This window comes from Myodes glareolus, chromosome 20 (assembly GCF_982192425.1).
Source record: "Myodes glareolus chromosome 20, mMyoGla1.1, whole genome shotgun sequence".
NCBI classification, from domain to species: domain Eukaryota; kingdom Metazoa; phylum Chordata; class Mammalia; order Rodentia; family Cricetidae; genus Myodes; species Myodes glareolus.
In genome coordinates, this window is record NC_142045.1 from 32,432,046 (window position 1) to 32,446,567 (window position 14,522).

General features: G+C 46.8%; 1 protein-coding gene across 1 annotated transcript; it reads right to left on the reverse strand.

Moving 5' to 3' along the window:
* Positions 1–7,837: 7,837 nt before the first annotated feature.
* On the reverse strand, positions 7,838–8,398 carry LOC148118796 (adenosine 5'-monophosphoramidase HINT1). The gene has a single exon (XM_087899509.1). It carries the CDS (start codon positions 8,357–8,359, stop codon positions 7,979–7,981), a length of 381 nt encoding a protein of 126 aa, XP_087755635.1. The 5' UTR covers positions 8,360–8,398; the 3' UTR covers positions 7,838–7,978.
* Between the last annotated feature and the right edge of the window lie 6,124 nt (positions 8,399–14,522).

Below are 14,522 nucleotides of genomic sequence, written 5' to 3' on the forward strand. Positions count from 1 at the left end.
TCTGTCTGTTAGTTGAGGCAGGACCTCACTATGTAGCATTGTCTGGATAGGAACTCAATCCTCCTGCCTCAGACACCTAACTCTGAGATTATAGATGTGTAGCACCAAGTCCTACCTGTCCAAGTACTTTGTTTTTTTTTTAAAAAAAATGGGAGAAAATTGTTTTGGTGGAATGGAAGGGCAGGGGGAAGTGAGGGATTCTTTCTGATGCAAGGAAAATCTAAGGCTTGGGGGAGCTGTGAGCAAACGCACAAGCAGAGGGAGGCCAGAGGGAATTCGATTCAGAGTTATACTTAGATCTCTTTTAATCTTTTAAAAATGTTTCCCTAATGATGCAAGAATAAAATTCCCTTTTAATTAGCTCGCCTCTTGCCCTGTTTACTGTGATCTCAGTGCAGACACGGAGCATGCAGCCCCCTGGGCCAGGCTGTAGGAAAGAGAACCTTGCACATTGGAAGGGTGCACACATGCTCTCCCCAGGACTATGCTAGGGGTTAGATGTGGAAGTGCATGATGGTTTTACAGACTTAAGCAACCCTCAAATCTTAGTGCCTTTGAGTCACGAGCAATTCACTGGCTCCCCTGGTATGTGCTCTTTGTGACTAAAGACCGTCAGACCCCTGGAACAGACAGACAGACACACCCCCTATCTGCACCAGCAAGGACAAAATGCAGAACCGCAGTTGTTCTGGGAGTTTCTCCTTAGAAGCCTGTCACTTCCCAATGCCATTCCTTTAGCCAAAGGAGTGATACATGTCATCGCCAGGGTGGGGCATGTGTCATCCCTGGGAGGGGCTGAGACCACTCAGCAGCAAAGCAATGTTTCCCAAATGCTTGCAGGGCAATTCCTGCATGGACAGCCCCCTTCCTTTCTAATGGGGTCCTCATGAGGATCAAAGTTTGAGGGAGAAGACACAGGGACAGCTCTCAAACAGAGCGCACCACCAACACGGTGCTCAGCAAAGGCAGATTTGGGGAACTTGCATGGAAAGGAGCTTGACTCTCAAGGGTCAGTGTGGGGGGACAGTGGACAGTTGGAGAAGGCCGCACTAAGGAGGTGTGTAGTGGCCTGAAGCTGTCTACGGTCTTTGAAGTCCCTTGTTAAAAATGATGCCCCTGCAGAGGGATGACAGGGACCAAGGCAAGACCCAGGGGAGCCCACTGTCTATCCAGGGTGTCCTGCCAGGATGTCTCACCAGGAAACCCCAGTCCTGGACGAGACTAAGCAGAACAGACATCCCCAGCTGCTCTCAGGCAGAGACTTGGAACTCAATAGTCCTCTGTCATTCATCCAGGCTAAGAGGTGGGCAGGGCCAGCCTACAGACCTTCAGTACGTTGTCTGAGGAGGTCCTGTCCACCCTCTTTAACCTCGTTCTCTGCCACCCGCCATCACACAGCTGTCCACAGAGGTTTATACTCCTCCCCGAGCAGTCCTTCCTCACCTTCCTTCTAGACCATTCTATCCATAAACGCGTACTGAGGGCGCTCAGGAGAGCAGGTCTATGGTAATTACCAGGAATGGAGCAGAAAACTCTCTGTCCCTGTGCGGCTGCCCTTCACTCAGGAGGGAGCAAGAACCAAGAAGAAGCCATAGCATAGCTCCCACTGGGCCAATGGTGAGAGGTCAGAGGTCAGAGGTCAGAGTAGCAGCAGTTGATTCAAGGTTTGCTTCCACCTCTGCTCTCACTTCCGCTCTGGACCGTGGCTAAGGAGGAACCGGGGAGCTCAGTGCTTCTGATCTTGTCTTTCAGATGCCTGACCACCCAAGGGACATGTCTGCACATGGCTGCATGGGCCCTGACGGCGCTCCCTTCCCATTCTCCCTCTGAGTGTCTGTGTTACCTTGGATAACCTATTCGCCTCCCTGTGCCTCAGTTTCCTTAATCGATTACATAGAAATCACAGCAGCATCGACGCCAAACCCGTCGTGAGAATTAAACAAGTTAATAGAGAATGTGGTGCCCAGAATGGAGCTGCCGTACCACAAGAAGTCGCCGAGCTTTGGCAGCGCTCTTGATGCAAGTATTAAAAGTTATTTGCACTCATTTTAGCACATTATTTTTAAACCGTGCTGAAAATGCAACAATCTTTCATCTGCCACTCCTGGAAGAGTCCTCTCTCCAGCCGCCAGCTCCAGCAGACGCTACAGGTTTGTCAACAGGAGTTTTTTAATTGCATAAATAATTCATGAACCCATTCTGGTTGAAAGAGTTAAGCAACACAGAGAAGGAGGCTGAAGAGTCCCTTCAACACCCTTCCCACTCCCTCCCACCGCTGCCAGTGCAGGTCCTGCCCTGCCCTTCCCCACTGGCGTAGCTGTAGGCACCCTCATTCCAAAGGCCCCCTCCACCCTGCCTTCCCATTGCTGTACAGCTTGCCGATTCTCCAGATGGTTTGTAGACTTTCCTGTACCAATACAGTAAGCCTGTTTCAGAACGGACACGCCAAAACGGGGAGTAACAAATCCCCTATTGATGGATGCCCCTGTGGTTTCCAGTTTGCCCCCTTTGAGGCCTGCAGGACAATCAGCGTCTTTGTGTGCACACATTCACACGGGCAAAGGGCAAGTTCTTAGAATAGAGTCCAGGAAGTAGATTTGTTGGGTCAAATGGTGGGCGAATTTTCTGTTTTGCTAAATACTATCCAATTGCCTTCCCATTATACTCCTACCGTCTCGGGCAGGGGGTAGGCATTTATTTTTGTTTAAAAGAAGGATTCCCTTTTATTTGAAGGTTTTTCGTTTCTTTTTTTCTTTCTTTCTTTCTGTTTTTCTTTTTCCCTTCCTTTGATGGGTTTGGAGAAGTGCATTGCTTTGGGTTTTGTTTTTTGTTTGTTTGTTTGTTTGTTTGTTTGTTTCTTCAGTGCTGGGGATTAAATGTGGGAGCCTTATATATGATAGGCAGGCAATCTACCAGAGAGGTATGCCCCCAACCTTGCTTGTTTCAATGCCTCTCTAAATAAAACACCATCTGGACCTTAAGGTCCTCTTGCCGCCTCCTCCTCAGTGCTGGGATTGCAGGTGTGGCCACCACACCCAGTTTAGGTGGTGTTTTCTCAGGCTGTTCCCTACAGCACCATGGTTTTCCCTGGCAACTAGAAATAACAGCTCCTTCTTTTTCATTGCAGAGGAAACACTGCAGCTACACAACCTTCCCACCCAGCCCTGCCCCTGCCCCACACCACGTGGGGAGAGAAAGAGAGAGAAGGAATAATTGTAATGGGCAAATATCCCTAAAATGTTTTGATTTAGACCGGACCTCCTCCTCTGCAGCCACAGTAAACGTTGCTGACCTGGTTACGAGCTGCTCTTTTCTTATTTAGCACCTCTGCTTCGTTGCTTAATCCATGATAATTCTGGGCTTCACACTATCATTATGTTCGTGGCGGGTTGAAGCCTGATAACTATGGAACTACATTACCCAGCCTGCATTGCAGGAGGCAGCAGCCAGTGAGCTGTAAAGAGAAGCTGAGAAGGGTGTGCTTCTGGGAAAGTCTCTGTAAAGGCTCGCTCACTTGGGAGGAGAGACCATTTCCTTGTCTCTTCTACACTACCTGAGATTGAGGATGGAGTTAGACATGCAGAACATCACCTTAGTTAGAGCTGAGTGATGTCATACAAGGGCTTGCTGGGTATTCTGTTAATTATTCCGTCATGGGAGGTTGGATGCTAAGCAGTGATGCCAAGGGTAGTACTATTTGTCCACCTGTTGATAAATATGTTGATATTTAAGCAGCTTATCAGTCAAACATGTATGCTAAGTTCAGATCAGTCCTATTTGAAATAAAGATGTGATGGCTGGGGCTTTGGCTGTCATATGCCACTAAGAAGTAACCTCTAAGATGGAAGCCAAGCACCCAACATGATGGGCAAGAAGAAGCCTCGGTCCCTAAGCAGGGACCTCTAAATTTCCTTCATAGGATTCCATTGTGTTTAAACACAATCAGTGGCTGGCCTTCCTTCATCAGTGTTTTGGTCCACTGTGGCCAGGGAAAAACAAAACAAAAGCCTATTTCTTCATTTTCTGTGGCCCCAAAACACAGATTTCATTTTATGAACACAGAAATGCCTTGGGGTGTCTTAACACAGATTTCATTTTATGAACACAGAAATGCCTTGGGGTGTCTTCTGAAGAACCTACATCATTCTAAACAACTCCCGTGGACGAGCCTCCATTGTACCTTGCACGGCTCACCAAAGGTAACCTGGACGCAGTTCCTATTAATTGACATTAACACCAGCTTAACTTTGGAATCAACCACAGGACTTGGTTGGCTCCATGGTCCAACCTTTGGCCCCTGTTAAGGAGCTGAAAGTCCAGATGCAAACTGAAACTCCTTCCCAGATTTAATCTGAATTCGGAAGAGCCCAAATTGGAGTTTTGCCCCGATTTCAAACCAGGTGGTGGAAAGTTTGCTGCGACGTAGTCCAAAACAGTTCTGCTTACAGTGGTGCAGAAAGGAAAACAATCTGCCCGGCAGCAGAGAATTCATTCAGAAGGTTGTGAGTCAGGGGCCGAGGAGATGGCTCAGTGGGCAGGAGCTTGTCAAGACAGCATGAGAACTTCGGTCCAATCCTCAGGTAAAAGCTGGAGCACCTAAAAGTCCAGCACTGAAGGTGCAGGCACAGGGGGATCCTGACAGTGGCCAGTCTAGCCTGGTGCGGGAGGTCTACGTCAGTGAGAAGCCTGTCTTAAAGAAGGTGTTCAGTGTTCTTGAGGATGACTCCCGAGGCTGTCCTCTAACATGGTCACATGTGTACATACACAAACATACATGCAAAAACACGAAAAGATGGTAGGCCCATCCACAGAAGTTATAAGCAGTTATTTAAAATGATGGCTCAGGAGCACGCCAGCAACATTCAAACATAAGCAACAAGTGCACACTGCATGATCTCTTTTACAAAACACATTAGATAACTATATATACACATAAAATACAACATGCACATATGAACAACACACACACATGCACACATATGCGCGCACACACACACACACCCCTAAGGACAACCCTAGAGATCTGAATGTAGAAATGTTATAGATGCCATGAATTTATAGACAATTTTTCCTGTGACTTTGTACATACATTTCAAATTTTCTAAAGTAAGCATTATTTTATAGTCAGAAAGAAATACAAATATTGGTGACATTGTCTATAATTATCTACCCATGTGTGTGCTTTTATTATACATTAGAGATAAGTGAAGGACAAGACAAGGAGAAAAAAATTCCAAGTAGGTCTAGAACTCAAGTATGTAAGAGATTCTTGATTATTTTTCTTCTTCATTGCTTGGGGGGGGGGGTCACACCCAGGACCTTGAAGACCTTAGGCAGACACCATGTGACTCTTCAGTTCACCGCTCAAAGATTGCCTCAGTTTGGGGAACGCACCTGTGCTATGTTGGGCTTCTCTTGTATTACCTGTTTTCCATAATGTACCCTTTTAAGTGACGGACGTACAAGAATGAAGGCCAAAAGGGCCCTCTGCTGAGCTTCTAAGAAGCTGGTGGTCAGAGCCGGAGGCTCCTTTGTCTCTCTCTGTCCCTCTCCCTTCAACTCATGCTTCCTTCTTGCTGACTTGGCAACATTCCCTACCTATGCCCCAGATCCCTCACTCCCCTCCCCAAGGGAAATGTGTCCTGCCAGCTCTTGCCCCATCAAATGTTGGATGGGGCCTTCTTCTGTGGAAGGCCACTCCGTGAGGCTTTCTCACACACCCGACAAGCCCTGGAGCCACGGGCACTTGCTACTTCAGGTAGGCCCTGTCTCCAGCCTCAGCCTAGACTCAGGAACTGGGTCAGCTAAGCTCAGCACATCTCAGAGCCAGCCAGGACTCAACTTCCTTAATTCTGCAGGCAGCTGATCCAGGCAGCATGTTGGAGCTCCTACTGAATCCTTCCTGCCCTTCACAGTCACTCCCGGGTGGAGGAAGGATTGTCACCTGCCGGGCACTCTGTCAACTGCCTGTCTCCTTGCTTAATCCTTACTGAACTCAAGTGACCAAAACTACTCCTTCCAGGGAGTACTGTTGTCCTGAAGACGAAAGCATGGCTTGCATGCAACCCTCTAGGCTCCTCTCTAGCAAATCTAAAACACTGGGTCTGACCCGTTCACCTTTAAATAGAGTTCCCACTACATCTGCCCCAAGTTCCTGAGTGACAGCAATTTTTAAAATAAATAAAAAAGAAAAATTGATGTGGATCTACGTATAAATCAAGTTTCTCGTCTAGAGATAAAAAGAACTCACCCTGCCCCACCGCATCTTGAGCCACCCTGATGATACCAGAATGACCTCAAGCTCTTCTTCACCCATGACACCAAACATAGGCAGGACTCTAGGCTGTTCCTGGGGAGACCTAGGGGTACATATGGCTGACAGCGCTGCCTTGTTGAGAACAGCTTGCCGTGAGGTAAGAATAGTCAATGCCTTTCCCCAGCTTGGCTTCCTATTAGCTAGCTCTCTATTAGTCGGTAGCTTGTGACAGAGTCCTGTGAGCCTCTCTTTACTCCTCCACGTGATGGGCATAACAGCAGCCATCACCCAAGAGGAATTCTGTAGTCAGAGATTGCTTGTTAGTTCCAGGCTGCCCAGACCCGAAATAGTGACGCAGAAACTCTATTAATTACAACACTGCTTGGCCAATAGCTCAGGCTTCTTATTAAGTAACTCTTACATCTTAAATTAACCCATTTCTATTCATGTGTGTATCACCACAGGGCTGTGCCCTATCGGTAAGGTTCCATCCGTCCGTCCAGCATCTGTCTCCTTCAGTGGCTACATGATGTCTGACTCTGCCCTCTATTTTCCTTTGTCTCTGCTTGGAATTCCCACCTTGCTCTATTCTGCACTGCTGTAGGCCCAAAACAGCTTCTTTATTAACCAATGGTAATAAAACATATTCACAGCATACAGAAGGGAATCCCACATCACCTCCCCTTTTCTGTCTAAATAAAAAGGAAGGTTTTAACTTAAACATAGTAAAATTACACATAACAAAACAGCTATGAAGCAAGAATTATAGTTACATATTTAGTCCATTTGGCAAATTAAGGAAAATAATCTGTCATCTATCCTATTTTTGTGAGTCTAAAGTTTTATATCTAATCTATCTTTTATAATAATAATTATCTTTCTTCAACTCCATCAAAGACTCCAAAAGGAGTATAATGTTACCTAAATAAGCACAAAGTGCATTGTAAGTAACTTCCAAAACTCTAGAACTGACAGAGATATCTTGCTGCCTAGACAGTCACCCAAAGTTCTTCTGTAAAGTTGTGGCATCCATCTTCAGCCTACAGGCCCATAATACCCAGCAGACTTTTCCATAAAGCAGAAAATTTGAAAGGCTGTTTTATCTCTATTGGCAGTTTGTCACTTTCTTTTGTGTCTTGCGGAATGTCTAGCAGACTCTTTCATGAAGCAGTAACCCTGAAGAACTGTCTTACCTTCTTTAGGCACCTTTAGCAGTCATTTTTCTGTGGGTCCTGCATGCCCAGTTTATATAGCATACCATCAAAGTAGTCCAGGCAAAAGCAGTTTCTTGTCCAAAGGGCTGGCCTTGTCACAGTGAAGGCAAATTCCATAACAAGTTTCTTCAGGATTCATCAACCTCTCTGAAGTAACTGGTGCTGCCAGAAGAAGACATGTCTCACTGTCAAGAAAAGTTTAAGTGCTTAAGACATTTTAAATGCCATATTCTGTTGGTCTTTGAAAGGTTTGAAGAATACCTACCCATCTGAAATATATCTCTGTACATCTAGAAAACCTAACTACTACAAGCTTGACTATTATAGATGACTATTTATTAATCTGTATTTCTTTTTTTTGCAACAATTGTCTTTTATTTTTAGGCACAGGATTTTAAATGATCTCTTCAATTTCTCCATACACAGGCAAAACTATGTGTGCCATTTAACATACTGGAGCTTGCCAACTGACTCACTACCTAGAGAAGGGAAAATTAGCCCAACCTGCTTAACCAGGAGGCCAATTCATCTGCCGACCCCCGAGAACATGGAGATGAATATGGTAGACAGACTGTCCCCCATCTGCACCTTCATTCACCACCATCCGATAGCCCCGGTTCAGGCCCAGGTCCGCAGCACATTTCTTGCCAACAATCATTAAATGTCCTAGAAGACTTTCGTCGTCATCTTCGGCTACAGAAATCTGGGCTATATGCTTCTTGGGTATCACCAGGAAATGTGTTGGCGCTTGAGGGGAAATGTCATGAAATGCAAGACACCGGTCGTCCTCGAAGATGATCTTGGCGGGGATTTCTTTACGGATGATCTTGCCGAAGATCGTGTCGCCGCCGGGCTGGGCCACTTGAGCCTTGGCAATCTCGTCAGCCATCGCAGCTGCTCGCTGTCCTTCCCGCGCTGCGGGCACGGTGGGGACTAATCTGTATTTCTTAATTACATTTTACATTTTTAAATGAACTGCACAAACGCAATACCTTAATCAACAGCAGAAATATACACATAAAAAAATTGACCTTAAATTTGTGTCAATAAACCAAGATCCATATCATCTCTATAACAGAATCCCATGCAGATGATAGCAAGTTAACGCTTCCCAAGCCTGGTGCAGAGCAAGAGCCAAGAAACATTTGATCGTATGGGAACAATGCATGGCCAATGTGGCCACTAAGAGTACATTCTGGAAACCCCCCACAAGAGCAATGAGGTCAAGCATACTAAACTATGCTTCTGGCCCTCACACAGGCTGCACACTGATCATAGCCCCCCAAAAAAACCCTTCTGAGAACTGTGGGAAATGTACCCAGAATGCAAATGTTTGCTGGATTTGTCCTGTGAAGAGACAAGGGCTGGCATGATCTCCACGGTAGGAAACTACGCCTCCCTTAGCCCTTCTGGGCCCTCATCCATGAACTGAGGACCATAAAAATAGTATCTACGTTCTCCACTAGATGCTTGTAAGAATTGCGTGCAAGCCTGCAATTTCTCAACCCCTCTAGGGAGGGGGTCAAGCAACCCTTTCACGGGGGTTGCCTAAAAAACACAGATATTTGCATTATGATTCAGAACAGTAGCAAAATTACAGTTATGAAGTAGCAACGAAAGTAATTGTATGGTTTGGGGGGGTCACTCCAACATGAGGAACTGTATTAAAGGGACGCAGTGTTAGGAAGACTGAGAACAGCTGCCTTAGAGAGAATGCCTGCAGAGTAGCCACCAACAGATGTATGGAAAGTGACAGTCTGAAGTCATCGAGACTTAAGGTCCCCATGACACTCAGTGGTGGCATGTTATGACATCGGCATAGCAGAAATGGGAGGAAGTGACAGGGACAAGACAAGATTCTTTTGGGACCTCAAGTGGAGATGGTCACCTCTTACTCAATCACAGGAAGCATTGGGGTTTTACCTCCCAGAGGAAGGGGGAGATAAAGCCTGGTATGCAATTTGTTCATGAGCAAACATCTTAGCATCGCACTTAGTAGGTTACCAGGCAATCCACCTATCCAGAAACTGCTAAGGTACACCTGGCTCCATCATCTTGAATGTATTTCTTGGCCTTAAAATAAGTGTGTTATCTCAGTTTCCAACAATAGTTTGGGGTGGAGGGAGCAGATCCTAGATATTAATGATCTCATTTGTTTATTTGTATGCAATTGTCAGTGTGGCCATGCGTTTGTTGTCTAAGTGATTATCAGCCAGCTACTTGACTCAAGAATTCTTTGTGGAAAAAGGGGAAGCTCAAAATGGAGTCAATGTTACCAAGCAAAGTCTCTAGAATTGGTGTGGGTGTGCTGTATCAGAATCACTGATGGGCACATTTGTGGTTTTGCACACGATCAGAATTTATTGACTAATAAATTCACAAGCAACTTTGATTTTGTTAGCTTCTGTTTACCGAGGAATCCCATTTTCCCTTGGTAACATGGCAAAGGACCCTCTCAGATTCTTTTATTCCAATCTTAATCACTAGTAATAGCTCTCAAACCACACGCTGCCATTCATACAGTGTGTGTGTGTGTATGTATGTGTGCACACGTGCACATAATAATAACTACACAAAGGTTCAAAGCCACAAAGCTCCGAGGAGAGGCGTCACTGAAGGCAGAGACAGTCCCCACAGGTGGCTGGACACCCCGAAGCTGGCTTGTAAGAAAACTGAGTGCAGATCTTAACCTCCCACTCTAGACAGACATAGACACACAGACAGACAGACGACACTTCAGGTGGGACTATATTTCAGGAGAGGGAAGATGTATTAGGACAATTACCCTTGATCCTTTGCTTGTCTACTGTCTCATACCACCCACCCATCTGCACGATATGAAGTCTGGAAGATTCACTGCCAATTACGAGACAGAAGATCTGAGCTACGTAGGGTTGATGCAGGCGAGTCTGTCTCCACCCCAGGCTGAACTCTGCCAGGACTTCCCTTTAGATGAGATTCTACTCAGAGCAGCAATGGTGACCCTTCACAATAGTAAGCAAACCTGCATTGACTTATCACACATGTTCATTCACCAGCAGCTCCCAAGTGGGAGGGCCAATTTGGCAAAGTGTTCCAAAAGTCATGCAGGGACAAGGGCATGTCTGAATAGGAAGTACAACTCGGGAAACCCTAATTGACATCTTGGTTCCGAAAATGACTCTGCCTTTCTGAGCCCATTTGTTCTGGATATGCTGATAAGAACCCTTTCCTTGCAGGGGGCTAAAAGAACAAGCGAAATGATGTCTGCAGCACCTAGCCTGATGCCTGTGGGCGGGAGGGCCATTGGGGTGTTGGCGCTTAATAGTCCATTTTCTAGTTTCCTTTGGAGGTTAGTCATCGGGGACCGAGAGCAGGGCGAGAGATGGCCTCTAGTAAACCCGGCTAATCAGTCCCAGATGACCCTTGGCATTGCTGCCTGATTGCGAAAGGACAGACTCAAACCTGACGCATGATAAGGAAACGGTCTTTAAAAACAGGGTTTCTTTAGAGAGCACAAAGCCCTTTACATGTGCTCTTAATGCCAGCAGTGGGACCCAGACATGGACCGTCAGGTCCTTGTTCAAGAGAGGGGAGGAAGCTGGAAAGCAGCTGAGATCTTTCTGGCCTTTCCCTCTCTTCTCTGTTCCCTGAGCTGACTTGGGGCCCACACACAAGCCTGGCCTGGTGCCCGAGAGGAACTCCGTGCCAAAGAGTCACACAATCTTGAACACCTTCACAAAGCCTAATTATTTTTTATTTTGATTTTTTTTTTTAAGAAAGTAGAGTTTTCCAGGAAAGATTTAAAAAAAAAAAAACCAAACACATTCCTGGAACAGCAACTTCACATTGTTAGAATTAACTCGCTTCTGGTGGAGCCCATCATTCCAGAGCTTCCAGTCGCAGGGTGAGACAGGACAAGTAAGCAGTGTTAATAGTTTGTCACTAATCCAAGGGTCACACCCAGGGTTTTTCTTCCCTCCTCCTCTTCTTTATCAGTCTATTATAGTGTGTTTTGCCCCTTTCTTATTCTAGCAAATCCAAGTAGGCTGGTGTTTAAACAGCGATTCATGTGAAAGAGGTTTTGCCCTCTCAAGCACTGCTCTGAACAGTTACTGCCCTGCTCTAAGTCAGTCCATATAGTATGAAACACTAGCTTTCAGGAGCTACCTTGCCCACGCGGACTCCATTTTGCAAAGGAATATTTGGCGCCATTGATAGCAGAAATGCAGGGGTGAGCCGACTGCATCTTCTGTATAAAGAAAGCGGCAACACCTGCCCTGCACAAGCCATGGGCACAAGCTGAGAACTTACTGCCACACGCCAGAAAGTATCGCCTGGAAACTTACAAGAAGAGACTGGGAACACGTGGGTATGTGGCAGACGTAAGCCTGTGGAGAACAGCCATTCAAATCCATCGATGAGGTCAGACCAGCAAGAGATGCTACTCTCTAGCATGGACCGCTTAAAAGAAAGGTCACCTAGCACAGAGATGCTAGTTAGCAATAAGCCTGAGCTAATAGGTCAAACCGCTTATAATTAATATCAGCCTCCCTATGTTTCTTTGGGACTGAACAGCTGCAGGAGCAGGCAAGACAGAAACTTCCATCTACAGGGACCCTCAGCTATGTCCGAGGAGATGGAGTCCTTGGCTCTAACGGGAAGAGTGGCCAATGGCTATGAAGACAGAAGCTGTGAGGTCTTGGAGAGTTTACGTGATCATTGCCAGCCTCAGAGGTCTCTATTGTACAGTGGAACTACTAAGCCTTCCCACCGCAGAGGGCCCTAGGGGGAGCAGAGTTACTGCCAGGTATGCATGTACTCTGTAAGGCACAGCTCCATGGGAATGTGCTCATCTCTTCACCACAGGATCTCACTATCCTGCCCAGGCTAGCCTCCAATTCTCAATCCTCCAGCTTCAGCCTGCTGGATGCTGGAATTTCAGGTATGCACCCCCACACTTGAGTTATCAGGATTACTATGGGGACTCCAAGGTGCCTTCTGTTCCTCTCCTGACCTCCATGCACCCCCTTTCTGTCTCTGAACATCAGTAAGCATTGACAAGAGGAGGGCAGGCTTCCCTGGGCTCCCCCCGTGCAGAAGGGAAGCAGTCAGCGGCACCTGTGAGGAAGCCCTGTCGGTCAGGAGGACAGAGAACATTCAAGATGCTGCCAGCACTGCTCACAGTGTTTGTGAATCAACTCTCCCATCTCACTGGTAGAGTAACATTCTACCCTACCACCTCCAGCTGGAACAGTTTCCACTGAAAATCATGGGCTGCTCAGAAGGGTAGCCTTCAAATGAAGTGAGGGTAGAGCCGCAGGTCCGCCAGGTCAGCAGGGATCAGATGGTCAGACCAAGCACAGAATTTGCTACAAGCTCCTTGTCCCTGAGAACCATCAATCTGGGCAGCTCACAGTGGCAAAGGCTGGTTCCTGAAGGCACAGCATGAGCCACCTGCTCATTTCTGTGTGGCTTTGGGTGGGGATTTTAGACCAGAGAGAGGTCTGGGCCTTTTTCACTGGGGCTTTCAGAAGAGTGGGGACCAAAGCTGGGTTCATCATGTTTAGAGGTCGTGTTAGCAGAGGAAACCTTCCCTAGCTCAGAAGTAGCCAGTGGTACAAACTCCAGTGTGTGCTCTCCGAGCCCTGCAGTGTGTGCTCTCCCAGCCCTGCAGTGTGTGCTCTCCCAGCCCTGCAGTGTGTGCTCTCCCAACCCTGCAGTGTGTGCTCTCCCAACCCTGCAGTGTGTGCTCTCCCAACCCTGCAGTGTGTGCTCTCCCAACCCTGCAGTGTGTGCTCTCCCAACCCTGCAGTGTGTGCTCTCCCAGCCCTGCAGTGTGTGCTCTCCCAGCCCTGCAGTGTGTGCTCTCCCAGGCCTGCAGTGTGTGCTCTCCCAGCCCTGCAGTGTGTGCTCTCCCAGCCCTGCAGTGTGTGTTCTCCCAGCCCTCCTATGTGTACTTCCCCAGCCTTCTGAGTCTATTTTTAAAAAGGAAAAGAAGCTGTTCTATGTTTTTCCAACAGGGTGTGACTGAAAATTTGGACAAGAGAATTCATCTTATGGAACAATCTTTCACTTTGTGGATTTTGTATTATATTTATTTAGTCTCTCTCTTTCTCTCTCCCTCTCTCTTACACACATACACATACACACATACATACATGCACACACACACACACACACACATACACGGAGTGAGTATGGAAGGCAGAGGACAACTTTTGAGAACTGGTTCTCTCCCTCCACCATGTGGGTTCCTAAGACAGGACTCATGTTGTCAGCCTTGGAAGCAGGTCCCTTTAACCACTGAGCTGTCTCCCTGGCCTTGCTTTGCAATATATATTGTAATATATATATATATATATGTGTGTGTGTGTGTGTGTGTGTGTCTATATATGTGTGTATATATATATATATTGTTGCTACTGTGGAATAGTTGTACATGGACCAGACTATCTAGCATCCTAGGCCCCCATCTCACTCATCTAAGGGACTGAAACTGCAGGTCCCCATGACTTTCTAAACATCCTTGGTGGCTACCACTCTCACTAAGAACTCGGCCCATTAAACAGAGCCCCAGGAAGTGGGCGACCGTTGAACCTGTGATGACACACTTGTGCCCAACCTCTAAAAACCACAGCGGAGTCACCAGACCACAGCTGAGGTAGCTCTAATCTTACCCAACCATCATGATCAGGCCACTTGGCTTCTTTAGGCCTCAGCTTACCCTCGGTAAAGGAAGAACAATAAATCCTCACTTATTCCATTTGACTTTTGTGAGACTCAAATGAGGCGCCTGCAAAGAAGGTGCTTGGTAAATGCACACTCATTCAACACACCACTCCCCTGTGTGTGCAGTTATCCCAGCCTTTAGAAAAGACTCACCATGGAAACCGAATAAGAAAGCAGAGAGCTCACTCATAATGCTTCCCCGGAAATGCTGTGTGTATTCACATCCCGGCACGTGCAGCCTCGTGGTGTGGTGTTTGTACTCTTTTCCCACTGAGAGCCCTCCTTGGAGTCTGTTAGCTGTCAGTTGTCAGGGAGACTGGCTGGCTTCAACTTGTAAACCA

Coding starts and splice junctions, on each gene's coding strand:
- LOC148118796 (XM_087899509.1), bottom strand. CDS start 8,359: ATGGCTGACGAGATTGCCAAGGCTCAAGTGGCCCAGCCCGGCGGCGAC.